At 45.7% G+C, this 15,358-nt stretch overlaps 1 protein-coding gene across 2 annotated transcripts in view; it reads right to left on the bottom strand.

Annotated features, from left to right (window-relative positions):
* The window catches only part of myo3b (myosin IIIB), a 59,985-nt gene extending 47,388 nt beyond the window's left edge, over positions 1 to 12,597 (bottom strand). The window contains exons 1-7 of one of the 2 annotated variants that reach the window (XM_030111794.1): positions 12,572 to 12,597; positions 6,878 to 7,061; positions 5,777 to 5,911; positions 4,959 to 5,063; positions 4,585 to 4,684; positions 3,889 to 3,965; positions 3,065 to 3,210 (exon numbers count right to left, since the gene is read on the bottom strand). In XM_030111794.1, coding sequence (XP_029967654.1) covers positions 3,065 to 3,210; positions 3,889 to 3,965; positions 4,585 to 4,684; positions 4,959 to 5,063; positions 5,777 to 5,911; positions 6,878 to 7,061; positions 12,572 to 12,579 — 755 coding nt within the window. In that variant the 5' untranslated portion in view covers positions 12,580 to 12,597. Of the gene's footprint in view, positions 1 to 3,060; positions 3,211 to 3,888; positions 3,966 to 4,584; positions 4,685 to 4,958; positions 5,064 to 5,776; positions 5,912 to 6,877; positions 7,062 to 7,381; positions 7,411 to 12,571 lie in introns of those variants that run through there. The other variant, XM_030111795.1, reaches the window with a different exon arrangement.
* Between the last annotated feature and the right edge of the window lie 2,761 nt (positions 12,598 to 15,358).

Here is a 15,358-nt window from a genome sequence, read left to right as displayed (position 1 = left end):
TAAAGCAAAACGCTGGCCTTTATGAAAACGTAACAGAGAACGAGCACAGGGGCCCAAAATAAAGATCTATTCGTCAAGCGGACCAGGCGCTTAAAAAAATTTCAGCTCATCCATCACTGCGGGCGCAGCGGCGGCGCTTCTTTGAGCATACATGCATGAATACGGAGAACTGCTGCCACATTTATCACGTCTGTGGCAGCTCCACTGCCAGCGCTGCAGCGCAGGACACCGCAGAGCGCCGTTAGATAACTGCATCAAAGGTGGCGATAATAAAAGCCTTAAGTCATGATTGGAAAAATCATCCAACCGGGCAGCGATCGCCCGCCGGGGGTCCGGACGGCATCGGCGTCGAGACTCACAGAAACTGAGAGAAACTCTGTCCAGTTTTACTGATCTGAAGGGCCGAGTCTTAGAGTCAAAACAAACGGAATTTAAAGAAATTATGGCAAATTCTTCCAGTTCTGATTGAAATGTTTAAAAGACATTGGACAAACATCTGACACGCTGGCTGTACAGACTCAGACTCATTCAAAAATCTTCCAGAGAGCATCAGAATATCCATGTAAGGCTGATATACAGGCGTGATTTCATTAGGCCTCGTCTCCTCCGACGAGCCGTCACTCCCTCCATGTTCTGGCCCGCGCTCAGATGTGCTGTTTATCATATGAATCGCATCGACGGGGACCGATAAACACAACCTTGGGCGCCTTTGTCTCCCGCCTCTAACCTTTACAACACACTTTACAAACACTTTGGTTTGATTTTACATGGACCCCGTCGGGGCTGCACTGCAGCAATTAACCTTTCCGCATATTAACTATCACAGACCATCTTTGTCTTGAGTATCTGTAATTAATTTTGCAGTTGATGATTTTACAACTTTGCCCTCTGACATGCTCCATTACCTTCTTTCATGGTCACCATGAACATCACATATCTGCCACGCAAAACCATAACACACTCAATTACTTTTAATCATAACAGAGAACAGGTGAAAGCTGGGTGGGGGAGGAGGAAGGGGGGGAATCGCAAACAACTGGCATTAAATTTAAAAATTAGATCAACCTGAGGTTCGAACATGTGCATGAGCGCCACGGCTCATCAAGCCGCTGATATCTCTGAAGCACAAACAGAGCACACGCCAAGGTGACCCTCGTTCGTCGGGCTCATCAGCGTCCCCCTCAGACAGGTATGTTATCGCTCACAGCCCGCTGGGACCACAAAACCACTTCCAGCTGTGCAGATTTCCCGCAGCGCCGCGAACGCGGCGACACAGCAGTTATCTGCCGCTGGCCGCCCGCGGGGCCCGGGGTGCTGATAGCACCCGGCGTTGACGTGGCCCTCCACCGAGAGACATTAAATCTGCAGCTTCATGAGAGCCACTGTCCAGCCACACGACTGGATGACATGTCCCTCAGCCGGGGGTATTTGTCTTACATTTCACAATCTTGATGTGCTTTGAAGAGGAACCATGATGAAGCAGGTGATACAGACAAGATTAACCACACGACAGTGAAACCTTTAGCCCGGAAACGCATTACTGAGCCCGACTGTAAAACATCCCAATGATGAAAATGCTTATTGCCTGTTTTAGTGCTTGCATAGGTTTCATAAAGCATGTATCACCCAAGGACAATACTTCACAAGAGCTGCTAATGGTTTGTGATGTAAAAAATTGAAAAGAAGAAGAAGAAGAAAAAAAGAAATCAGCTGTGCAGTCTACAAAAGCTGCGAGGATGAATTGTCCTCGACTCCGTCATGAATCACTCTCCCCGCCGCTGAGGACCAAAAGGTGAAACGCAGTTCCGTATTTAGAAAGCCATTCGTACAGGAGCTACATGGGCGTTTCCTCATGATTTCGCCCGCCGTGCTGTGGCAGCGGAGGAAATACATTACAGATAAATGACATGTTAAGAGAATCATTTCATGGTTCAACACATTCGCTGTGATTTACGAGCCCCGGCCGATCGACCTTTGAGGCCCCGGTTCACACAGAGAAGGCAAAATGCATATATTTGTTGAAACAGAGAGGGACTGATGTTAGTTAAAGACAACACGTCCAGTTTGATCAGCCTCCTTGTTATCCCCGAAGTCAGGAAGTCTCAGAAATCTCAGAGAGTTTAATGTGAGCCGACGCTGGCGCGTCGTCTCCCATCAGCACTGCTGCTACAGGAGGAAACATGGCCGCAGTTTGACACAGATCATTCATACACTTCGAGATTGCTTTTAATTTTTTTCCCCCAAAAAAACATCATCCCAAAGCAACATTAAAAAAAAATAAATAAATAACGGTGCGAATGCCCAAGACGTTTCCAGGGAGGCATCCTGCCATCAGCCGGCCCTTCATTTGTAATTATTTTACATTCTGAGGTAAAATTCAGCGCTGATGAAACGCTGCGTTAGCTCCCATAATTCCTTTCTGCACCAGGCATGCTCCCCTGTCTTGGCAGGGAGGAGATAATATTGTGACGGGGAGGAGGCGACAGCCTCATCTCAATGTGAATGGAGCTAATCACCAATGCAAATTGCAATCAGAGGGGCATATCTCCACCTAACTGGGAGATAATTGCACGATTGTGCTGATAACAAAAGGTCAACCGCGTGTAGCCACAAAGCTCTCAAATGATCATCAGACGCATGCGGTCTCCAGCAGTGAATATTTTTACAGATTGAATCACTGCATTAATTTTAAGGCCAAACACTACAGCGTCTTTTTTTTTTGATGATGATGAAGATTTTAAACACTGATTATTCAGCAGATGCTGCCTTTCAGATAGGGAGGATGAAAATGCACTGGCAGCAAGGACCGCGGATCAAACCCCAACGATTCACTTTTATTTTGGTTTTTATAAATTTAAGCTCACATTAAAAAAAAAAAAAAACAAAATTAAAATTTTTCTGTATCTGTGTGTCAGATTGAGTTAATGATGGAGCTGATGGAAGATTGTGTGTGTGTGTGTATGTGTGTGTGTGTGTGTGTGTGTGTGTGTGTGTGTGTGTGTGTGTGTGTGTCCATGTGGGCGGACTTCAGCTGTGTGCTGGGAGCGCCCTCTCCTGGACTCACCGGGGGATCTTGAAGAGGGCTTTAACCGGATGCATGTCTGCCAGCGGGGGGTCTCCGTCCGCCAGCTCGATGGCCGTGATGCCCAGGGACCACACGTCACAGCGGGCGTCGTACGAGTAGTCGTACTGCTGCTCGCAGGCTATGACCTGCAGGGTAGCACAAGTAAGGGGTCACGGCGAGGTCAGTTTTAACCCAAACGTGACAAAATCCATCAATGAGGAGACGTTAACTCGGTTTTTTGCTACGCAAAGCTCACTCAGGCATGGACTCAAATCACTGAGGAAAAAAAAAAAGCACTTTATTGGAGGAAAAAGTATCATAAATTAAAGAAAATTGTTAAAAAGACTCATGAGGTTTAGTGTTCAGTCTTTGTTAACACGGTCTATTACTTACTGCCAAAAAAAAAAAAAGACCTGGCAGCCGAGTGTATTTACGGCCCATTTAAAAGCTGAGCGGCGGGTCACTCCAGTGGCTGTTGGTATGAGCTTCTCCTCTTACACAGTCAATAATTATAACTGACACTACATTTCACAGCTGAGTTTATTCTAATTGCCCCCGAGGTCCCTCCCAAGCAGCCCAATCACCGCACCTCATTTCTGCCAAAGAGTAAAGCCGAGGGGGCCGCAGACTCCCGGCTATTAACCTTGAGGCGACCTCCAGAGCTGCGCCCGTGGAGGGGGACGGGAGGGGAATACACAATGACACCGCGGAGAGAGAGAGAGAGAGAAATAACCGAGGCCTTCTCTCTCTCTCTCTTTGCGGCGCCCGGCTGCAACAAAAAAAAATTCCATCCATCAGATCCGTTAATGTGTGAGGACGCTGACCTCTGGAGCCATCCAGAACGGCGTCCCGACTGACGTGTTCCTCCTCAGTCGTGCGCTGGTCAGCTGAGCCGAAACACCTAAATCCACACCGAAATGAGAATCAGCCTCTGCTCTCAGTAATTAAGAGTTAGAGCTCTCCGCAGCGTGTTTATCGGAGGGAATTTCCTGAGAATAAAAGTGGGATTTATAGCAGATACTAAATGTTTGAATTAATCAATAAACCCTGGCATATAATTTAGTGTGGCAACCTGCCAGGCAGTAATAATAATGGGCTATAATCATTTCAAATTATGTAGGACAGATTTTTATCAGCGGGAGTCCACTTCATCTCCATGACACAGAGGACATAAACATGCCTGGGGGTGACTCAAAGTCATTTGCCGGAGCAGCTTTCTTTTAATATGCAAAGGATCAAATAATGCAATTTAAATGAGCAATAATAGCCTGGGGTTAAAGCCACGGTCCATGAAATAAAACGATGTTATGGTGGGAAGGGGACTAAAGTGTGCTGCACGTTATGTGATTTATCCTCCACTGGCGTTTTACCTTCACAACGTCTCAGCGGCGAGCTGCAGAAACCTTTTAACGAGTGACAAAAAAATGACTAATTGTTCCAGCTTTGCACTTCAGGACAAAACATTTAGGATACGCCCTTTTTTTTTTTTTTTTTTTTAAGTGTCAAAGTTCATTAATTACCAAAGTCAACCAGTTTGACTCCTCCAGCGGTCGTCAGGAGGATGTTGTTCCCTTTGACGTCACGGTGGATAATCCGGTTGTTGTGCAAATGCTGGAGCCCCTTTAAGTTATTTGACAGAGAAGAAAGAAACCCAGGGTGCTGAACATGAATCACGATCACAGTATCAGTCATCCGTCTAAATTAGAATATGATGCATTAAGAGTGGAGCAGGGCAAACTACATAAAGGAACTCCCACAGCTGACATTCATAACTGGCTGCCACACGTCCTCAGCTGGAGATAAATCCTGAGCACTCTCTCTCTCTCTTTCTCTTTAAGTGTTTGCATCCCACCTCCTCCCAAACATCAGCGGCTTTGCAGAGGGGCCGCCTTACCAAGAGGGCGCTGTATAAGATGTAGGAGATAACGGGCTCCTGCAGACGCTGGCCTCGCATGAGCAGGCTCTTGATGAGTTCCGTGACGGAGCCGCCGTTGCACAGCTGGGAAGGAGACAGAGAAGCCGGAGTGACTCGTCCATCACTCGCCGCACTCAGATTATGATTCATGGCGAGAGCTGGCACACACACACACACACACACACACACAAGTTTAGAGAGAGAAATACGGCGTCATGGAGCAGCAAGACGGCATCAATATTCATGTTGGAGGGATGTCGGAGTCGAACTGAGGCCGACTTCAAATCAAATAAAATCATCAAAACTGGATGCACATTTCTGCAAGTTACCTGAAAATACCTGAGCAGCTGTGCCAATGTCTTGATGGACGCAACCACGACATTATCTTTTCGTAATAATTAGCTTATTGGAACGATTCAAACCAAAAAATGAACTTTCGTGGACATAAAGATTCGGCATTCTTCCTCAGACTTGATGAGAAGATCAAATCCACTCACATCTGAAGCCAAAGAGCTGAGAATAAAACTGCCAGATAGTGTGGAAACAGTCTGCTACACACTCCCTGATAAGAGTCACACGTTTTTCTTTTCTTTTCTTTTCTTGTACACAATCCATCCATCAAGCCCGGGTGTTTGGAGCCGATCTCAGCTGACTGCAGGACACATCCCGGACAAATGAAAGGAAACCCTCTCATGCACAGGGAGAACATGAAAACTCCACTCAGAAAGGTGCAGAACCGCACTCGGACCGGGGGACGTCCCTGCTCTGAGGAAAGACTGCCGATCGGGACGGCTCACCTCGAGCACCAGCCACAGCTGTCCCCCTGACAGATGGTCCGACTTGTAAAACATCCCATAAAACTTGACCACATTGGGATGGTTGGACAGGGACCGCAAAATGTTGTATTCAGCCTCAATCTCCTCGTCCACGTCCTTGAAATAACACCAAGAGACAAACAATATTGATTAAAATCCCCGCAGGAGACAAAACAATATAAAAGACAAATAATCAAACTTGACATTGTGGTTTATTGTAATTAGAAAACCAAAGATGAGGCTATAAGCTCGGAAACAAAAGGAGGGATGGGCGGGTGGGACGAACTATTTCTGGAAATGCTTCTCTATCAAAGTAAATCTCAGAGGGAGGGAAGATCAACAGAGTAAGAAGCAGGATTTCTCTTCCTGGATGTCTGAGTGATAGTGTCGGCGGTCTAATCAGGGAGAGGGATGGCGGCGCAGGCAGCTTCATCTTCACGGCCATCAGGGGAGCGCTGGTGCTGGATGGCGCTGCCAGGATGGAGATTGTTCCGGTGACACAATCACCGGCCCGCCTCCCGCCGGGCCCGCCGGCCGCGCAGACAAACGAGCGGGAGCGCCGGGAGGACGCGGCCGGCGCCGCACAGGGAGCTACGCCGCCTCGGCTAAGGGTGCGTCACACTTAACATGACAGGAAATAAATGAAACGGGCAGACGGCGACATATATCACGGGGAGCGAGAGCAGGTACGACTGCATCTAGATGGAGGGGAGGAAAGAAACAAGCTCAGGCGACTTACTCGGTTTGAATGGCTGCAGTGCTGAGACAAGTCAGAGTTATAGAGAAAAACACAGCCGTTTCAGTCTGGGCCTTTTCCTCCTGCCACAGTGTCATGATTCAGCTCAGCTACACCAACACGAGGAACCGACTGTGAAGACTCACTTATATCACACAGACGCTACGTATTCATTGATTTGGATGGAGAATTCTATACATTACAAGTTGCATTTCAGCTCTTAGAATAAAGTCTTTTTTATTTATCTTGTGGTTTTGAACCATTTCCAGTTTCTAATCTACCAGTCAGAGGTTTAACCATTCATGTGGAAGCGTCCATTAGAGTATCCATGTCTCTGTCTGACTTACATTGATGGGGTCGAGCACTTTCACCGCCGCCTGGCTCCCGTCCTTCTTATTGGTCACTCTGTAGACCTTCCCGTACGTTCCTTTGCCGATGGTCTCCACGATGTCCCAGTTCCCTGAAGGATCGCCCAGGTTCTCCAGACCAATCATGCTGGACTTGTAGGGGTAAAGCCCATACAGCGACCTCCTGGAGGAAGAGGGGCGTTTTCAAGTGTCAGACTTTATCAAGACAGTAAGTCCATGCTGAGAGGATTTTGTTTCTGTGCATAGATCATAAAAAAATCAATCAAAACACATAAACCTCATGTCTTTCAGTGCAAGTAATTAAATGCATAAAATCCGTGTTGTTTAGAAAGAGCACTCGGAGCAGTACATTTGTTTTCGACGGCCTTTTCCTTCAGCCGGGTGTAACGACCACATCCACCAGGGGAACCATTAACGGGTTTAAAGCAGGAAAAAGTCAACGCCGCCGACAAACAAGGCCGACACGCTGCATCTCCGACTTACATGGCAAGTGTTACTTTCTTCTGAGTCATCACCTCCAGATTCCCCCGTGATCAGAACATAACAGCACCACTGACGGCCTCTCCGAGACGACGCGCAACAAGTGGCGTTTCTCACAGGCACTGAATTAGCCCTCTCCGCGGGGACGCTGTCACTGCCCATTAAGAGGCGCCGGCTCCTGGAGATCAGTTGGATTGGCCGGAGATTAACTTGACGAGCGCCGTCCCGAGCGATCGGCGAGCCGGGGGGAGTGATCCTTATGTAAAGTGCTTTATGAAGTGCTTAACATGTCCTCAGCTCGCGTCGCAGCGATGAGGACTAATGGTCAGCCGGGATGAGGAAAGCTGCACATAAATCATCTGCGTGGTCGACGTGTGATGCTTCTGTGGCAAAACATGACACCAAAGACCAACGATGCAAAGCGTCGGGCGTCAAAAGGGAACGGCGTGATGGATCGGGAAGAGATGCCTCCGTGTTTGGACACATGCATCCCGCTTTTAGAAAATGACGCATTTTCCAGATAAACCTGACGGAAATGGATCTCTGCGGACAATCTCCCAGCGGAGCGTCTCGTCTCGGACGTGTCGTGCATCCCGGAGCCCGTGTGACCCTGAGAGAAGGAAAAACAAGTCCTTCCGTTGCGAGGAGGAACCGACAAATGGATGTGATGTTCAACCCGCCGCAGTCCTCACCCCAGGACAGATTTATGAAATGTTGAGCGTGCAGCCTGAGTAATGGCTCGCAGGCGGATGGTAGATGGATATACCGCCGTTCTGAGGAGAGATGCTCAAATATGCAGGCTGAGAGAAACGACTGATATCCTTCGCTGCGTCCTTCAAGGAGCGGCGGCGGCAGGGAGCCTTTCGACACATTTCAACACCTGCAGTCCAACTCCCGTATCAAACACCAGTAAAGCAAAAAAATCCAAACATTAGAGTGTATTCTATGTGATCTGTTTAGAAACAGATCAGTTCAGACTCAAACACCCGTCATCATCAGTCACAGACGTTCACACCGGTCAATAAAACCTCAATCGATTCAGAAAAATTCACAGAAAGCGGATAATGGAAGAATAATTTAAAACAGAGGTACATAGATTAACAAATAACGCCACTGTTCACTGCTGCTGATATCACTCAGCAATAAATCTTTATATTTATAACTTTACAGACAGAAAATCTAACTTAAACAGTTAAAGTGATTCACAATAATTTAAATATAACTTTATATATTAATGATTTATAATAGTAATTGAAATAGTTACATTAAATCAATGAGAATAAGAGAAATATATAGATAAGCATATGAAAACAAAAACATTTTCAGAAGATAAAAAAGCTGAAAAAAATGTTGAAATAAACTGAGGGTAAGTCGGATGAGAAAATGCACTATTAAATATCCAGGATATAAAAGAAGAACACAATAAGAAGGGATCAAATGAATAAACATTAAAACCACGAAACTGTGTGATATTAACTTATTGATGATGGATTACTGCATAAAAGCCAGACTATTCAGTTTTTAAATTGTGCTTTACAACCAGTTAAAAACAAAGAACCAATGGATCTGAGATTTAAATTAATAATAATAATAATAATAATAATAATAACAAGCCTTTTTGTCAAATAGTCTGCTCTGGGAATATGCAGTGTTTCCTGAACAGATAAGATCATTCTAATAAGTAGTCAGTGCATAAATGTCTAAATGGAGTTTATATGTTCATTCATGGTGGTTTTAGTTTACTCTCCTGCAGCTGATTTGTTAAATATATTCACTGATGGATTGCAGATGAGAGAATTACAGAAGTCCTGCATGTTTTTCAGGAATATTAAACACTGTCACGTTTTATTTATAGAGTGAAATCACCTGTAACAAACACGCCCTCACCACCACTCACAAAACATGTCTCACATTCCCCTAAAAGGCCAGTGTGTTCAACGACACCAACATTTTTCTGCATCCTAAAAAAGAAAACCGTCCATCCAGATGAGCGACGACAGGCCACAACAGAAGGACTTTAAATGTCAAAAGCAGCTCCAGTTACAACGGTTAATGCCTGACATATCTGTAAACAACTGAAAAAAAACAGACCGCATAACAAACACAGATATAACCATGAGATCCATCTCTACACAGCTCAAATATTTTCTGAAATGAACTTTTTAACATGGACAATCACATAATCCCCTCATCCTCATCATCACTCATAATCATTTTAAAGATCAATAAAGCTCAGAGCAAAAAGTCATGAGTCACACGTACCTGTCTCTGTCAAACTGTTTGTCACTGCCTCGCACGCCGAGACGCTCCAAACTATTTCATGCAAATCGAAGGCGCTTAATAATTCACCACTTTTTCTGCAACCTGATCTGAGCCGCTGTTAAATATTCAGGTGGCAGATGCATCCACTCATAAAGGAGGCTGATATGAAGCCTCTCTGGTTGCACACAGGTAACCAGGAAGTCGGGGACAGTCTCTAGGCCATGTGACGTCCTCCCTCGGAACGAAATGTTCTTTACACACCAAGTGGCTGCAACTCCACACATCTCTGCAGGAAAGTGGAACGAAATCCTGAAACAGTCCAGGAAGAAGCGCAGAGACTCTTCAACACAGTCAGCTCTGCCGTTTGACAGACCAAAAACATGCATTCACTACTACTTTTTGTGAAATTGTAAGAGTTTGTAACTGTGACAATATATTCTTCCACCTGAAAAGCCGCAGCACTGCATGTTCCTGTTGCCATGTGTTCAAAGCCCCAGGGATCGAACGGAGCGAGGATCAGATGCTGTATCCCAGCAGGAGAAAGCCTCAGCATCCACACAACTTATTCCAACAAGAGGTCAGGTGTCAATAAAATGATGTTTTCTCTTTAAACATGAAGAGGAAACCTTCAGATGCCACAAAGTATGAAGCACGCCATCGTCAGTATTTTAGAAATCACAACAGAATTGAGAAAATCATCATAAAAATATGCAATTACATCGTTCTGTCACATCAGGTCTTGTTGAGCGACATAAAAATGTTATTTCACAGAACAATAACTTCAGCTGAAAATGGCCAAATTGAAGGAGATGATCGTCCAACATGAAGGATGTAACATAAATGCCTTGGATTTAGATTTTCTGATATTAATTTAACATTCTTTGCATATATTGGCTAATTGTGTTCATCCACACCTTAAAAAAAGTCCTGAACTTATCCTAAAATTATTTTTTTTTAACTCTGTGGTATTGTAATCGTCAGGTGCAGATGTTGAAGTATCCTTGAACAATATACTGAACCCCAAATTCTTCCCAAAGCACAGATTGATCATCTTGCAGATCATTTTGGGACTGCTAAAGCAGCTCAACAGTCCTGTATCACTGAAATATATTTACTATTTCTACTGGTGTTGAAAATTGGCTGAAAGACAATGAACTAAAAAGTATGACACTTGATTTAACAAACAATTGTGCCACACTGGCATTAGGCCTCTTTCTTTAATTACAAATTTTTCATTCAAATTATTTTTATTCTTCTGCCAGAAAGCTTAGGAAAAAAAAAAAACAACAACCCGAAACAAAGTACTTTAAATGGCCAACACACACACACACACACACACACACACACAGTGCAGTGCTGCTCAGAACCGGACACCACAGGTCCTCCATGGAGATGATCAGGTTACCTTCTGTTTACCAAACTGTCACAGCGACTGAAAGCGGGGACATCGCATGTGGCGCTCAAAAAGCTGCTGTGTGCTCATTTAGGTTTAAAGAAAATCCAACATTATTATATAAAGTGCAGTTTTAAAAAAAACAACTGTAATTTCTCCTACAACTCCACAACGTATAGAGCAACCTGCAGCTCGCATTTCCCATGAATCCCCTCCCACTTCTCAGGACCTCATGAGGTATTTTGCAGTTGATCTACTTTACGCTGTGTTGCAGAGAAGCTCACATGGTCTACAGTTGTGACCGGCTGCAGCACATCTCTGTCACCAGAAACAGAGCAAAGAGAACGTGAGTAATCTAATTTTCTGCTCCCATCAAACCCACATTATTCCTCCCTCTCTGGTAAAGCCTTACGGGAACTCCTCTTGGTAAACCTTTTGGTAAGTCTGTGGAGAGAGAGAGAAAACTATAATCCCTTTTAAAGGGATATGAAGAGGCTTTGCAGTAAACCTCCAGCAGCCACGAGTCAGGCTCAGGCACTGTGCCCTTCTTCTCACCCTGAATGACCAAAGTCTCACACCAGCTGAGACGGACACGTTTATTTCTCCTGTCTTTACCAAACACCACACCTGTATCAGTAATAACAGTATCAGTGGATATGCAAAGCACCAACCTAATGGATTTAAAAAAAAGCCAATGTCATCAATCTGAAAACCCACAGTCATAAATTAATCTCTGTTGTTTAATCACAAACACAAACATGGCAGCAGCAGAGCTGCACCGTGATGCAGGGAGGGAAAAACTGAGCAGAGCGCTGCAACAACACTGACTGAGGAGGAGCGAAATGTGCCAAACTCCACATGAAAAGCAGCAGAAAAACACCATTTAATATTGCATGTGGGGGATTGTTGGTGGAAACACCCAGTATTAAAGTTTCACCTGAAAATATGTGATAATTTAACAGTAAAAACTACCACAGATGCGTAAACAGAGTGGAAAGGTATCACTGAACTTGACAGCTGGATTCAGTGAAATAATATATCTTTTTTTTAAGTTTAGCTGCAATGTTAATACCTGCATGTAGAGCATTTTCTGTGTAATTTCTAATTGTATAAAGAACCAAATAGTATTCTTTGCATGTTTGGCATTACTGTGTGATCAGTGTCACTTGACTGTGGTGTTGTAAAGATCTAACACTGCACCGTGTGCCTGTTAACCTCTAAACTGAGAGTTGTGTTTGGGATTTAGGATCCTCAGAAGAAAAAAATTGTGAGTTAACCACACTGAAACTGATGTAAAATCAAGCAGGTCTCAGTAACAGCAGAATCATGAACACATCAACACAAATGTCCACACAATCATTCTTAAAAAGCTGGTGACACATGTTGATTGATCTAAGAAGTGTGTCCATGGATTTGTACAATGCTGCAAACTCCTGCAAAAGTTTCAAACTGTTAAAAACAATCAACGCTGATGCTCTGCAGCCAAACAAAGCAGCATAATAAAAGCAGTTTTAATAATAAGGAAACATGCTTCCTACCTTGACATGGTTGAATTCCCATTCCATACATCTGCAAAACAGAGAAGCAGATCAGATCACATGATCGTCCCCTCTGAGTGTGTGTGCGTGTGTGTCCACCTCCACTGATCTGCGTCAACAAATCACACTGCAGCAGCTTTACATGCACGCAGCTTACCGTCCATAGCCACATCTCCGAAGTGATTTTGCCGTTTCGCGGCTGCAGAGCTTTAATTATTAACAGCAGCAGACATCTGAGCACGCGGGCCCGCGGAGCGGAGCGGAAGCCGCGACACGGACTGACCCGTGGTGCGTTCACGGTCCGCGTCCCGCCAGACTCGCACTGGAGGCATTTCAAATTCCTCCACGCTTTCTCTTTTTGTCTAATTGGCAGAAAACAGGGGCTTTGTGAGGCCACTGGTCATTATCCAGAGGGCCTCCTCTGTGTGTGTGTGTGTGTGTGTGTGTGTGTGTGGCTCAGAACAATTATCCTGTAAATGCTCGATCACATGGCGGCGGACCTTCATTCCATCTCTACATTCATCCACAGTGAGGCTGGCCGATGCCTTTAAAGCCAGGTTTCCACTTGCACGATTCTGTGGCACGCATTGGCACGACTCGAGTCGCAAACTACTCGTAAATTGGTGTGAAGTGTGCGTAAACCCGTCGTGACTGCGTGCCGTGTCGGGACGAGAATTTTGAAATGTTCAAAAAAATTTTGGCCACGACAAAATATCGCGACCGGGCCGTGAACTATGCGCCAACTGTCCGTGAACGCCTCGTGAACTTGTCCGGACAGTGCGGGAGGATGCGTGCCAGTCGTGGCATGATAGCACGCACTGCCACGCACTGCAACAAATAGTTCTCGAACAGCCCACGTCGAGTTCACTAGTAGTTCACGACGTGTTTACGAATTAGTGCGCATGGCACGAGCAGTGCACGGCTCATTCACGAACTTCACGAGCAGTTTACGACAACTTCACGCACATCACGAGCGGTTCACGAGCAGTTCACGACCTCGCGGTGCTGGACTACAAATTGGCCTTCCTGGTCACTGCTCGCCGTTTCAGAGACCGCCAGCGAGGAGAGAAGATGTCAGAAGAGGAGACCCAGCAGAGAAGGCAAGGAGCCGATGGGCCAGAGACCGGAGAGAGAGCCGGTTTTGTGGCCACACCACTGGGTGAGGACGAGGCCGCCAGTCAAAAGAGGGTCCGGGTGTCCAAAAAAGAAATCCCGGACTACCGCTGGACAGAAGAGGCCGAGTTGAAGCTGAGATGGTGAAGGAGAACCCGCTGCTGTACGACAAGCAGCAGAAGGACTGGCTCAACGTGGCGGCCAAGAGCAGCCGGTGGGACCGAGTGGGAGAGCAGCTGGAGCCTCCGGCCACCGGCCCCCAGTGCAGGAAGCATTATGATAACATGAGGACCAGGGTGGGGAAGGTTTTGAAAAAGGAGAAACGGTCCCCAGTGAGCAGTCTGCAGTGACGATCAGCGACGGAGAGGATGATGGAGTGCGGTCCACAGGTTCACCCATCCCAGCATCTACATCTACAACCACCGGACAGGGAAAGAGGAAGCGTTCAAAGAAATCAGATGCAGCCACAACAACCGCTGAGGTGCCCTTGAGCAACCTGAGTGATGCAGTGAAGATGGTGAGAATCTGTCTACATGCAGATTGCATTTCAGTTTGATCCATTGCTCTTTACGCGACCTGTGCAATACTAAATTGTTCCAATGTTTGTATGTTTCAGATCCTCGCCAAAGCAGACTCCTTGGGGGCCAGTCACTCCCACACCAGCCAGCAGAAGATAGTGCATGATTTTGCATGCCTGCTGGAGGGACACATGCAGGGCATCCCGGAGGAGTCCTGGCATGAATTCCAGATTGACTGCCTGAACCTTGTCCACCGCTACAAGCAGCAGCAGCAGCAGCGTCATCTCTCCCAGCAGCCACAGCAACAGCGACCCACGACCAGGCAGGCCCCACAGCAGCAGCAGCAGCAGCAGCAACAGCAACCTCCAGCCACTCAGCCATCACCTAGGATGCCGCCCCAGTCACCACTGCCCTCACTCCAGTCCTCCTGGATTCATCCCACAGAGCGGGAACCGGGGACGCCACCTGCAACGTCAGCCACCCATCAGGCTCCTTCACCAACACCTTCAGTGTCATCGTTGTTATTATTCTTCAGAATATTTTACTAGGTACATATTGAGAAATCTTTTGTAGTTGATAAATTCTCTGAACTTCTTCCACTTCTGGGTCCATCACTGATTCATGACACATGACTTTTGAAAACAACTAAACTTTTGTTACTTAAAAAACAAAAGTCAGAATGAAAAGCCTGATTGCCCCCCTCTCAGCACATTTCGTCCGAAAAGGACCATTCATTTTTCAATTCAAGTCAGAAGCAGAGATGAACATTCATTTGTAAACAGGGATAAAGAAAAAGCTTCATCCAGGTTTCACGTTGTAAATATGAGCGTAAATCTATTTTCATTTCCTATTTACATCAGAAGCCTTTGTTGAAGGTGCATCCTATTTTTGTTTTTACTGCATATCAGATGGGGATCTGCTGTGTGACATGACTACAAGGTTCATCTAACTACATCAATCCTTCCACTGATCTGAGGCTCCTGGTGGTCATAAAGATAACCAAGCTACTTTATTGAAATGAGAGTGGAGAGAAGCCACTACTGAAGGAAATACTGAAGCTATCTTACGCTGAATCAGTCAAAGAGTCATGATAACAAGGCTCAGAATTCATATCACAACTAATTCTTAATGGTTATGTGTGAAAACAAAGCTGTGG

This window comes from Salarias fasciatus, chromosome 16, assembly GCF_902148845.1.
Source record: "Salarias fasciatus chromosome 16, fSalaFa1.1, whole genome shotgun sequence".
Taxonomy (NCBI): domain Eukaryota; kingdom Metazoa; phylum Chordata; class Actinopteri; order Blenniiformes; family Blenniidae; genus Salarias; species Salarias fasciatus.
Note: the sequence above shows the minus strand (reverse complement) of the source record. Positions and strands in the feature narration are given on the sequence as shown.